The sequence below is a fragment of the Ornithorhynchus anatinus genome, chromosome 1, assembly GCF_004115215.2.
Source record: "Ornithorhynchus anatinus isolate Pmale09 chromosome 1, mOrnAna1.pri.v4, whole genome shotgun sequence".
In the NCBI taxonomy this organism is placed as follows: domain Eukaryota; kingdom Metazoa; phylum Chordata; class Mammalia; order Monotremata; family Ornithorhynchidae; genus Ornithorhynchus; species Ornithorhynchus anatinus.
The window spans coordinates 184,825,972-184,838,401 of NC_041728.1; the positions used below are offsets into that span (position 1 = coordinate 184,825,972).

The window sequence follows — 12,430 nt, forward strand, 5'->3', positions numbered from 1 at the left end:
GCCCCGCCGTCCCTTCCGGCTCCCCGCCCGACTCCCCGCCCCGCTCTCAGGAGGTTCACCGAGCTGAGACACTACAGCGACGAGCTGCAGGCCGCCATCACGCACCTCCTGCGGGTCCGAGCCGTAAGTGCCCGCCCCCCCCGTCCCCCCGTCCCCCCGTCCCCTCTGCCGCCCCTCGTCGCCACCCCGGAACCCTCCCCTCCTCTGCCCGCGCCCTCGGCCCCCGGGTGACACCCGAGCCTTGCGCCCGGTTGCCGGATGGGGACGGCGGAGCCGCGGGTGCCCGGAGGGGCTCCCCTCTCCCCCGCGGCGGCGGCCGGTCCCGGATCCGCCCGGCCTCGGGCGAGCACCGAGACGGGGTCGTGCCCGTTTCTGGGGCGGGCGGCGATGGGCGCCGGCGGGCTCCGGGTCTTCGCGTGGGCCGGTTCCAGGCAGGGGGTGCCGAGAGGAACGTGGGGGGCACGGCAGGTGGCTCCCGTGTTCCGACCCCCCCCCTCTCTCCCTCCCCTCTGCCTCGCCCTCGCCCGGGCGGTGCCAGCGGGCGGCAGACCGGCTGTATGGCGTCTACAAGGTGCACGGGAACTATGGGAGAGTCTTCAGGTCAGGACGGGGCCCGGGCCGGGAGTTGGGGGTCAAGGACTTGGCTGGGGGTGACGGGAGGGGGGTTTGGGGACTGGGGCCCAACCGGGGATCGAGAAGCGGCACGGCGTAGTGGCTGGAGCCCGGGCCCGGGGGTCAGCAGGTCGTGGTTCTAATCCCGGCCCCCGCCTCTTACAGTAACGATAATGTTGGTACCCGTCAAGCGCTTACTATGTGCAGAGCGCTGTTCTGAGCGCCGGGGGGGATACGGGGTCATCGGGTTGGCCCACGTGAGGCCCCCGGTCTTCATCCCCATTTTCCAGATCGCTGAGGCCCAGAGAAGTGAAGCGGCTTGCCCGCAGTCACACAGCTGACAGGCGGCAGAGGCGGGATTTGAACCCACGACCTCTGACTCCCCAGCCCCGGCTCTTTCCACGGAGCCGCGCCGCCTCTCTTGTCGCGCTTGTCCGATGCGTGACCCTGAGCGAGTCGCTTCACTTCTCTGGGCCTCAGTTTCCTCATCTGTCAAATGAGGACTGAGACTGTGAGCCCCCCCGGGGGAATGGGGCCTGCGTCCTACCCGATTTGCTCGTTTCCGCCCCGGCGCTTAGTAGGTGCACGTAGTCAGCGCTTAATAATGATAATTTTGGTACCGGTTAAGCGCTGAACTATGTGCCAGGCACTGTACTAAGCGCCGGGGTGGATATTAGGAAGTGCTGGGACTGGGCCTGGGGGTGGGGGAGCTGGGAGCGGGACCAGGCCGGGGGTGGGGGGTCCCCGGGGAGGGGGAGGAGGGGGGAGGAGGAGTCGTGGCGGTCCCGGTGGTGGCGGGGCAGGGGCTCAGGGTCTCCGTCGTGCCCGCAGCGAGTGGAGCGCCATCGAGAAGGAGATGGGGGACGGGCTGCAGAGCGCGGGACACCACATGGACGTGTGAGCTTCCGCGGGGGCCGGGGACCGGCCGGCGGGGGGGCACCCTTGGGGCCGTGGGGGAGGCCAGGGAGAAGCAATAATAATAATGTTGGTATTTGTTAAGCGCTTACTATGTGCAAAGCACTGTTCTAAGCGCCGGGGGGGGGGGGGGGGGGCGGGGACAAGGCGATCAGGTTGTCCCCCACGAGGCTCCCAGTCTTCATCCCCATTTGACAGATGAGGTCACTGAGGCCCAGAGAAGGGAAGTGACTCGCCCACGGTCACACGGCCGACGAGCGGCGGAGCCGGGATCCGACCCCATGACCTCCGACTCCCGAGCCCCGGCTCTTCCCACCGAGCCACGCTGCTGTCGGTGTATACTGAGCGCCGCCCGCCCGTACTGACTGAGAAGCAGCCTGGCTTAGTGGAAAGAGCCCGGGCTTGCGAGTCGGAGGTCATGGGTTCGAATGCCGGCTCCTCCACTTGTCAGCTGTGTGACCTTGGGCGAGTCGTCACCTCACTTCTCTGGGCCTCGGTTCCCTCATCTGGAAATTGGGGATTAAACCTGTGAGCCCCACGTGGGACGACCCGATCACCTTGTATCTCCCCCAGTGCTTAGAACGGTGCTCGGCCCATAGTAAGCGCTTAACAAATACCATCCTTATTAGTATTGTCATCGTTACTGAGCCCTGCCCGCTGTACTGAGTGTGCTTAGGAAGGAACAAGGGCAGCGATATCAGGAGAAGCGGTGCGGCCTAGTAGCTGGAGCCCGGGCCCGGGAGGCAGAGGGTCGTGGGTTCTGATCCCGGCTCCCCCATGCGTCCGTTGTGTGTCCTTGGGCAAGTCACTTCTCTGGGCCCCGGTTCCCTCATCTGAGAAGTGGGGATGAAGACGGTGAGCCCTTTGTGGGACGGGGACCGTGTCCAACCCGATGACCTCGTGTCTACCCCGGCGCATAGAACAGTGCTTGGCACATAGTAAGCGCTTAACAGATATCATAAGTATACATTTTTTTTGTACCCACCTCTCCCCGAGAACAGCGGCTAGCGAGGAGGAGATTGACACGATGAGGGAGAAGTGCAACTCCATATAATTTAGCCCTGTTTATTAATACTAATGGTATTTCTTAAGCAGTTAACTATGTGCTAGGCACTGTACTGAGCGCCGGGATCGATACAAGCAGCTGGGGATTCAAAGTCCCAACGCCGGCCGCTTAAGATCTCGGCCGTCACTGAACGACGATCCCTTCACCGCGGGAGACCGGAGGTCGTTCGTTGATTCGGTCGTATTTATTAAGCGCTTACTGTGTGCCCAGCACTGTATCAAGCACATCCTTGTTCCCCTGCCCAAGTTTGATAAGTATATGTTTCCCTTGGTAATTTCCATCAGCTCCACACTCTCGTTCATTCAGTCGTCGGGAAGGGACAATAATAACAGTAATAATAACTGTGATGTCCGTTAAGCGCTTACTGTGTGTCCAGCACTGGTCTGAGCGCTGAGGTAGATACAAGGTGATGGGGGTGCCCCACGTAGGGCTCACGGTCTTAATCCCCATTTTCCGGAGGAGGTCACTGAGGCCCAGAGAAGTGAGGTGACTGGCCCAGAGTCACACGGAGCCGGCATTCGAACCCACCCCCTCCGACTCCCGAGCCCGGCCCTCTTTCCACTGAGCCGCGCTACTTCTCCAAGTGGAGAAGTACAACAGCACAACCGGAAACGGCGACATTCCCTGCCCGCAACGAGCTCGCGGTCTAGAGCCGGCGGCGGGGAGGCAGACGTCGCTACAAATAAATAAAATGTCAGATCCGGACATAAAGCGGTGTGGGGCCGGGGGAGGAGGGGAAGAGCAAAGGGAGCGAGTCGGGGCGACGCGGGAGGGAGAGGGAGGAGAAGAAAGGAGGGCGCGGTCGGGGAAGGCCTCTTGGAGGAGGTGGGCCCTCAGCAGGGCTTCGAAGGGGGGAGAGAGTCGCCGTCTGGGGGATTTGAGGAGGGAGGGCGTCCCGGGCCGGAGGCGGGCCGGGGGCCGGGGGTCGGCGGCGGGGCGAGGGGAGGAGGGCGGAGCGGAGCGTGCGGGCCGGGTTGGAGTAGGAGGGGGCCGGCTGACGGTCGGCGGGCGACCGTCCCGGATTCCGGGGCCGGGGGCGCCCGGCGTGGGCCGCGGGGTGACCGAGGCCGGCCTCCGCTCCCCCAGCTACGCGGCCTCCATCGATAACATCCTGGAGGAGCAGGAGCTGTACGCCGACCAGCTCAAAGAGTACCTGTTCTACGCCGAGGCCCTGAGGTCAGCGTCCGTCCGCGGCGCCCTCGGCCGGAGTCTCCCCCCCACACCCCGGGCCGGGGGGGCGGGTGGGGGCGGGGGGCCGGCGGGGCTCGTCGAGGCCCTCCGCGGCCCCCGCCGCCTCATCTCCCGGCGGCGGCGTGTGGCGGTCGGTGGATCCGTCCGCTCGCCGACCTCCCGCCGAGGGGGCCGCGGGGCAGGATCGGGGGAGGCCTCGGGGTCCGGGGGGGAAGCGGGGTGAGGGTCTCCTCTGTCACGCCAAAGGCCGTCCCCCCCACCCCCTCCCGCACAGGGCCGTCTGCCGGAAACACGAGCTCCTGCAGTTGGACCTGGAGACGGCCGCCCAGGGCCTCGCCGCCAAGAAGCAGCAGTGCCAGGAGCTCACCACGGGGGTCATTTGCTCCCCTCCCCTTCCCTTCATCTCCTTCTCCCTCCCCTTCCCTCCCCTTCCTCTCCTTCCCCCCTTTCCCTCCCCTCCTTCTCCCTCCCCTCTGCTCCCTTTCCATTTCCTTTCGTTCGGTCGTAATTATTGAGCGCCTACTGTGCGGCAGACGGTACTAAGCACCTGGAAAGTACATTCTGTCAACAGATAGAGACGATCCCTACCCAACGACGGGCTCACGGCCTAGAAGGGGGAGACGGACGACGAAACGAAACAAGTAGACAGGCATCGGTTCCCTGCCCTCTTTTTTCTTTTTCCTCCCTCTCCCTCTTTCCTTTGCTCCCCTCCCTTTCCCTCTCCTCCCTTTCCCTTCTCTCTGCTCCTTTTCCCTTCCCTCCCCTTCCCTCTGCTTCGATTCCATTTGCTCTTCTCCCTTTCCATTCCCTCCCCTCTCTACTTTTCCTTCTCCTTCCCTTCCCTCTCCTCACCTCCCTTTCCTTTCCCCTTCCCTCTCTTTCCTTTTCCCTCCCCTCTCTTCCCTCTCATTCCCTTCCCTTCCCTCCCCTCACCTCCCTTTCCTTCCCCCCCTTCCCTCTCTTTCCTTTTCCCTGCCCTCCCTTTCCTCTCCTTCCCTTCCCTCTCCTCACTTCCCTTTCCTTCCCCCTTCCCTCTCTTTCCTTTTCCCTCCCCTCTCTTCCCTCTCATTCCCTTCCCTCCCCTCTCCTCACCTCCCTTTCCTTCCCCCCCCTTTCCTTTTCCCTGCCCTCCCTTTCCTCTCCTCCCCTTCCTTTCCCTCCCCTCTCCTCACCTCCCTTTCCTTCCCCCTTCCCTCTCTTTCCTTTTCCCTGCCCTCCCTTTCCTCTCCTCTCCTCCCCTTCCTTTCCCTCCCCTCTCCTCCCTTTTCCTTCCCCGTCCCCTGCCCTCTCTTTCCTATTCTTTCTCCTCCCTCTTCCCCCCTCCTTTTCCCTCCCCTCTTCCTTGCCCTCTACCCCGGCCCCCCCACGCTCCTGCCCAGCGTGCCCTGTCTCCCCAGTTCTCCCCTGCACCCCTCCCCCCCGGGCCCCGTCTCCGTGTCCCCTTCCGGGGGGCGGGGGGCGGTCCTCTCACTGGCCTGTGTCCTCGCGTTTCCCCCCCCCCCCCCAGACGGTGCGGACCTTCTCCCTCAAGGGGGTGACCAGCAAGCTGTTCGGCCAAGAGACGCCGGAGCAGAGAGAAGCCAAGGTGAAGGCGCTGGAGGAGCAGATCGACGACGGGGAGGACCAGCTCAAGTCCAAGAACCTGGAGGGCAGGTAACGGGCCGGGGCTCGGGGGCGCCGGGGGCCGGCGGGCGGGGAGGGGGGCCGCGGGCCGGGGGCCGAGGGGCCGGGGGGAGGCCAGCCCCGGGATCGGGGGCGCCGGCGGAGCCGGGGCCGTGTCGGGGACGAGGAGGCGGCGCGGCCGGGTCGGTGGAGCCCGGGCGGGCCTGGGAGGCAGAGGACCTGGCCTCTCGTCCCGGCTCCGCCGCTTTTTGTTTTTAATGGAGTTTGTTAAGCATTTACAAGCTAACACTAGGTTGGACGCGGTCCCACGTGGGGCTCCCGGACTTGATCCCCATTTGACAGATGAGGGGACCGAGGCCCAGGGAAGTGAAAGCAGTAATAAAAATAATAATAGGGGTATTTAAGTGCTTACTATGTGCCGAGCACCGTTCTGAGCTCTGGGGGAGATACGGGGTCACCAGGTTGTCCCCCCGTGAGGCTCCCAGTCTTCATCCCCATTTGACGGATGAGGTCCCCGAGGCACCGAGAAGTGAAGTGGCTTGCCCGAGGTCACGCGGCAGACAAGTGGCGGAGGCACTTCCAGGCCCGGGCTCCGTCCGCAAGGCCACACCGGGTGCCGCGTCGGAGGGCCGTTATTCATTCGGTCGTATTTATTGAGCGCTTACGGTGTGCAGAGCACTGAACTAAGCGCTTGGAGTGGCCATCATGAGAAGCAGCACGGCGTAGCGGTTAGAGCCCGGGCCTGGGACTCAGAAGGTCGTGGGTTCTGATCCCGGCTCTGCCACTCGTCTGCCCTGTGACCTTGGAAAAGTCACTTCACTTCCAGGGCTTAGTACAGTGCCTCCACCACTTACTAGAGAAGCAGCGCGGCTCAGTGGAAAGAGCCCGAGCTTGGGAGTCGGAGGTCCGTGGGTTCTAATCCCGCCTCCGCCACTTGTCTGCTGTGTGGCTTTGGGCAAGTCGCAAGCGACTTGCTTGACTTCTCTGGGCCTCACTTCCCTCATCTGTAAAATGGGGATGAAGACTGTGAGCCCCACATGGGACGACCTCTTTGATTACCTCGTGTCCACCGCAGCGCGTAGCACATAGTAAGCACTTAACAGACGCCATCATCATTTTTATTTTTACAGTGCCTGGCACGTAGTCAACGCTTAAAAAATACCGTAATTATTATTCCAAGTGAGCAATAGAGGTAGACTAGCCAGCTCTGCCCTCAAGGAGCTTACGGTCATTCGTCCGGTTAGTATCTACCGAACGCTCGCCGCGTGCGGAGTACTGTGCTCAGCGCTTGGGAAGGGACGGTACAGCGGTCAACGGCGACATCCCTCGCCCACCGCGGGCTTACGGGTCTGACATCTAATAATAAAAATAATAATAATAATGATGTTGGTATTTGTTAAGCGCTTACTATGTGCAGAGCGCTGTTCTAAGCGCTGGGGTAAACACAGGGGAATCAGGTTGTTTCACGTGGGGCTCACAGTCTTCATCCCCATTTTACAGATGAGGGAACTGAGGCACAGAGGAAGTGAAGCACCTCGCCCACAGTCACACAGCCGACAAGTGGCAGAGCTGGAATTTGAACTCATGAGCCCTGACTCCAAAGCCCGTGCTCTTTCCACTGCGCCACGCTGCTTCTCGCTGCATCTGTCAAATGGGGATGAAGATGTGGGCCGACCTGAGCACCTTCTATCTACCCCAGCGCTTAGACCAGTGCTTGGCACGTAGTAAGCGCTTAACAGATCCCGTCATCGTGATTACTATTGTGATGAATACCAGGGAATTATTAACGGTAATTGTTATTACCGGAGAAACAGCGTGGCTCAGTGGAAAGAGCCCGGGCTTGGGAGTCGGAGGTCATGGGTTCGAATCCCAGCTCCGCCACCGGTCACCTGGGTGACCGCGGGCGAGTCACTTCACTTCTCGGTGCCTCAGTTCCCTCATCTGTAAAATGGGGATGAAAACCGTGAGCCTCACATGGGACAACCTGATGACCCTGTATCTCCCCCAGCGCTTAGAACAGTGCTCGGCACATAGTAAGCGCTGAACAAATACCAACGTTATTATTAGTAATAGTACCGATAGCACTTACTGAGCGTCCCCTGAATGCAGAGCACCGTACTGAGCGGTTGGGAAAGTCCAAAAACGAGCCCCCAAGACGGTTCCTCTGTAACGGGGGGAGTCGGATCCGAACCCGTTTACAGCAGCGACCGAAGTAGATACTGAGAGGAAGGTCGGCGGGCGAGCGGGGTGGGAGACGGTCGGCTCCGGGAGCCGAAGCCGGGGAAGGCTTCCCGGAGGCGGCGGGGTTTCAGGAAGGATGGCGCGAAGGAGCGCGGCCTAGCGGAACGAGCCCGGGCCTGAGAGTCGGAGGTCCCGAGTGCCAATCCTGCCTCCCGTCCGCCGGGCCGCCGCGGCCGAGTCGCTTCGTTCCTCTGGGCCTCGGCGGGCAAATGGGGAGAGAGACTGGGAACCCCAGGGGGGACGGGGACCGTGTCCAACCTGATTAGATTGTATCTGCCCAGCGCTTAGCACAGTGCCTGGCACGTACTGAGCGCTTAAGTATCATTATTTTTTAAAAGGATTTAAAGGCGGAGGGAGGTGGGGGCCCGCTACGGGGAGGGAGGCCCGAGGCGGGGGAGCGGCGCGAACGAGGGGACGGAGGCGGGAGGGGAATCAGGGAAGCCTTTCTGGAGGCGGTGGGGTGTCCGGAGGAAGAACTGGGATCTGCTGCGGGCGGGGAGAGCGTGTGAGTGAGGGGGCGGAGGTGGGGGCGGGGGGGGGGCGGGACACCCGGGAAGGCTTCCCGGAGGCGGTGGGGCGTCGGCAGGGATTTGAAGGCGGGGAGGGCGGTCCGGGGCCGGGGAGCGAGGGGAGAGGGCGGGGGGTCCCCAGGGCGGGCGAGACTCTCTGCGGGCCTTTCAGGGAGTTCGTGCAGACGGCCTGGGCCGACATCGAGCGCTTCAAGGAGCAGAAGAACCGCGACCTGAGGGAGGCCCTGGCCGGATACGCCCTCATGCAGGTCGCCATGTGCAAGAAGGCAGGTCCCGCCGCCCCCTCGCCGCGGCCTCCCCCCTCCCCGGCCCCGTCGGCGTTCGGTGCCGCCGGGGGAGACGCGTCCGCCGTCCGGGTCCGCCCGTCGTGGCGATAAGCAGAATACCGATAACAGCGACGGTGTTCGTTGGGCGCTTTACTGTGTGCCAGGCACTGGGGGGATAGAAGCCGATGGGGTCGGACGCAGTCCCCGTCCCGCGCGGGGCTCGCGGGCTCCGTCCTCTAGAGTGTGAGCTCGTTGTGGGCGGGGAACGGGTCTGACGTTCTGTTGCGCTCTCCCGAGCTCTTGGTTCAGTGCTCCGCGCACGGCAAGCGCTCCGTAGATACGCCGGAATGAACGAGTGGCCGTTTTACAGATGAGGCAACTGAGGCACAGAGGAGTGAAGGGACTTGCCCAGGTCACGCAGCAGATACTTGTTCCGTCGTCTGTCTCCCCGCTTCAGACCGCGAGCCCGTCGGTGGGCGGGGACCGTCTCTATCTGTTGCCGATTTGAACAGTCCAAGCGTTCGGTACGGTGCTGTGCACGTAGTGAGCGCTTAAGAAATATGAATCGACGAATGAGTGGTGGAGTCGGGATTAGAACCCAGGTCCTTCCGCTGTCCGGACCACGTCGGCTGCCCCGCCCGCGGGCCGTCCGAGTCTGTCTCTCCCCGTGCCGCTCTACCGGTCGGTGCCGCCGTACCAGTCGCCCGTTTTGAGAGCGTGGCGGAGTGGCCGGGGCCTGCGTCTGCCTGGGGCTCAGGAGGTCACGGGTGCTAATCCCGGCTCCGCCACTAGTCTGCCGTGTGACCTCGGACGAGTCACTTCCCTGGGCCTCGGTTCCCTCATCTCCGAAATGGGGGTGGAGACTGCGAGCCACACGGGGGACGGGGACCGCGTCCAACCCGATTTGCTTGTATCCACCTCGGCGCTTGGTACCGCGCCTGGCACACGGTAAGCGCTTAGCAAATATCATCATCATCGTCATCATCATCCGGCCCTCGGTACGGTGCCTCCCTCGTGATAAGCGCTTAAATATCATCATCGTTACCATCGTCCAACTCCGTGCGGTGCCTCGCTCATAACGGGCACTTAACAGATATCATCATTATTATTATTCAGCGCTCAGTAGAGTGCTTGGCACATAGCGATGAACAGATACTATCACTATCAGTAGTATTATCCTCGTCTGTCCTTGTCGGGGGGGCCGTGCCCACGGGCCATCCGTGTCTGTCCGGGTCCGGTGCCCGGGGGCGAGCCAGGGTTCCGCGGGCGAAGGCGGCGTCGGGGTCGCGACCACCCCGGACCCGAAACCCGATTCTGACCCGAAGCTTTCCGCCCCCCCAGGGCATCCAGGTGTGGACCAACGCCAAGGAGTGCTTCGGCAAGATGTAGCCGGAGGAGCCCCCGCCGCCCGCAGACGCCAGCCCCGACCCCGGCGGGGGTGCCCTCTCACCCTGCGGCGCCCGCCCGCGCCGGGGGCTCTGACCAAGATGAATCCGACGCCGAGGCGGGCTTAGCGGCGGGCGGGGCGGCCCCGTCCCCCTCCGCTCATCCCCCGCGCCCCCCGGAGGGCTCGGAGCCGCCGGTCTGCCCCCGGACCGTTTCCGGCCGTGGGGTGCGGGGCGGGCGGTGGCGTGGGCGCCTCGCGGGGCGGGCGCGGGAACGGGATCCCCTCCCCCCCCCCCCCCCCAACCCACCGGCCGGGGTCCCGATCCCGGCCCCCGGACCCAGCGGGAGCCGAGCCGTGCCCGCCCCGAATCCCGGTCGGTCCCCGTGCCCCGAGCGGAGAATAAAATGGGCTGTGCTGAGCGCTCGTCTCCAGAGGCCCAGGCCGGCGCCCGCACCCGCGGCCCTCGGGCGGGCGTGTGGCGACGCGCCCCAACGGGGGGCCGGGGGTGGCGCGGGAGGGAGAGGGCTGGCTTGCGGCCAACGCGGGAGATCCCAAGGCGCGGTGGGTTGTCTGGGGCTGTTGGCGTAGGTGGGGCACGAGTGGGCAGAGCTGTACTGGGCGCCTGCCTGTTGGGTGCAGAGCACTGTACCGGGCGCCTGCTACGGGCAGAGCCTTATAATAATCGTGGTATCTGTTAAGCGCTCGTTACGTGCCGTTTATTCATTCAGTCGTATCCGCCGAGCGCTTGGGAGAGGACGGTACGACGACAGACACGTTCCCTGCCCACGGCAAACTCACAGTCTGAGCGGGGAGACAGACATCAAAACGAATAAAATGAGAGATCTGGACAGGAGCGGTGCGGGGCCGGGAAGGGGGTGGAGAAAGGGGGCGGGGCGGGGCGACGCGGACGGGAGGTGGGAGACGAGGCAAAGAGGGGGGCTTGGTCTGGGAAGGCCTCCCGGAGGAGACGGAATGAGACTTTGAGTGTGGGGAGAGCCGTCGTCTGTGGGATATGAGGAGGGAGGGCGTCCCGGGCCAGAGGCGGGGGGCGGGCCGGGGGGCGGCGGCAGAGGAGCGGAGCGTGCGGGCCGGGCCGGAGGAGGGAGGGGAGGGAGGAGGGGGCCACCGGGGGGCTCGGGAGCCGACGGTGACCGGTTTCTGTTCGATGCCGAGGCGGATGGGCAACCGCTCTGGAGTTTTTCGAGGAGCGAGGTGACGTGGCCCGATGGTTTTTGGAGAAAAATTCGTTCGCTCATTTAATCCCATCTATCGAGCACTTACTGTGCAGATCACTGTACTGAGCACTCGGAATGTGCAGTTCGACAGTCCCCGCCCGACAGTGGGCTCACGGTCTAAAGCGGGGAGACGGACTGCAGAACGAAACAAGTAGTCGGGTGTCGATATCGTCGAGATAAATAGAATCGTGGATCTGTACGCGTCGTTAATAAGATAGAGCAATAAATAATATACGTAAATATACACAAGTGCCAGGGGAAGGGGGAAGAGCAGAGGGAGCGAGTCGGGACGATGGGGAGCAGAGGGAAAGGGAAGGCTCAGACTGGGAAGGTCTCCTGGAAGAGGTGAGCTTTCAGTAGGGCTTTGAAGGGAGGAAAAGAGTTCGGCGGAGGTGAGGCGGGAGGGCGTTCCGGGCCGGAGGTAGGATGCGGGCCGGGGGTCCGCAACGGCGGGATAGGGAAGGAGGAGGCCCGGTGAGGAGGTGAGCGGCGGCGGCGGAGGAGCGGACCGTGCGGCCTGGGAGGGAGAGGAAAAGGGAGGTGAAGTCGGAGGGGGCCGGGGGATGGACGGCTTCGAAGTTTGAAGCGAGGGGTTTTTGCTTCGTGGAAAGGGCGATAGGCAACCCCTGGTGATTTTCGAGGAGGGGAGTGACGTGCCCAGAGCCTTCCTGTACAAGGTGATTCAGGCAGAAGAGTGAAGTCCAGACGGGAGTGGGGAGAGGCAGGAGGCGGGGAGGTCAGCGAGGAGGCCGATGCCGTCATCCAGGAGGGAGAGGAGGAGCGCTTCTGTCGACGTGACAGCGGTTTGGATGGAGAGGAATGGGAGGACCTTAGCCACGGAACCGGGACCGGCGGACGTGGTGACCGAGCGGATGTGCAGCGTGGCTCAGTGGAGAGTCTGGAGAGTCGGAGGTCACGGGTTCGACTCCCGGCTCTGCCACTCGTCAGCCGTGTGACTGTGGGCGAGTCGCTTCGCTTCTCTGGGCCTCGGTGACCTCATCTGTCACATGGGGGTTAACTGGGAGCCTCACGTGGGACGACCTGATCACCCCGTATCTACCTCAGCGCTTAGAACAGCGCCCCGCACGTAGTAAGCGCTTAACAAATACCAACGTCATTTATGTGTGGGTTGAATGACGGCGAGGAGTCGAGGCTGACGCCGAGGATACGGGCCGGTGAGGCGGGAAGGATGGTGGTGCCGTCTACGGTGTTGGGGAGGAGGAGAGGATTTGGGCGGGAAGACGAGGAGCTCTGTCGTGGACAGGTGAAGCTTGACGCGACGCGAGGACATCCAAGTAGGGATGTCTCGAAGGCAGGAGGAGACGCGAGACTGGAGAGAGGGACAGGGATCGGGGCCGGAGAGG

The 12,430-nt window shown here is 63.5% G+C and overlaps 1 protein-coding gene across 2 annotated transcripts in view; it reads left to right on the forward strand.

Moving 5' to 3' along the window:
• The window catches only part of SNX4 (sorting nexin 4), a 28,510-nt gene extending 18,260 nt beyond the window's left edge, over nucleotides 1-10,250 (forward strand). The window contains exons 7-14 of one of the 2 annotated variants that reach the window (XM_029071217.1): nucleotides 51-123; nucleotides 572-600; nucleotides 1,444-1,509; nucleotides 3,680-3,769; nucleotides 4,059-4,158; nucleotides 5,292-5,437; nucleotides 8,330-8,444; nucleotides 9,786-10,250. In XM_029071217.1, coding sequence (XP_028927050.1) covers nucleotides 51-123; nucleotides 572-600; nucleotides 1,444-1,509; nucleotides 3,680-3,769; nucleotides 4,059-4,158; nucleotides 5,292-5,437; nucleotides 8,330-8,444; nucleotides 9,786-9,833 — 667 coding nt within the window. In that variant the 3' untranslated portion in view covers nucleotides 9,834-10,250. Of the gene's footprint in view, nucleotides 1-50; nucleotides 124-538; nucleotides 601-1,443; nucleotides 1,510-3,679; nucleotides 3,770-4,058; nucleotides 4,159-5,291; nucleotides 5,438-8,329; nucleotides 8,445-9,785 lie in introns of both variants that reach the window. The other variant, XM_029071208.2, reaches the window with a different exon arrangement.
• The last annotated feature ends 2,180 nt before the right edge of the window (nucleotides 10,251-12,430 follow it).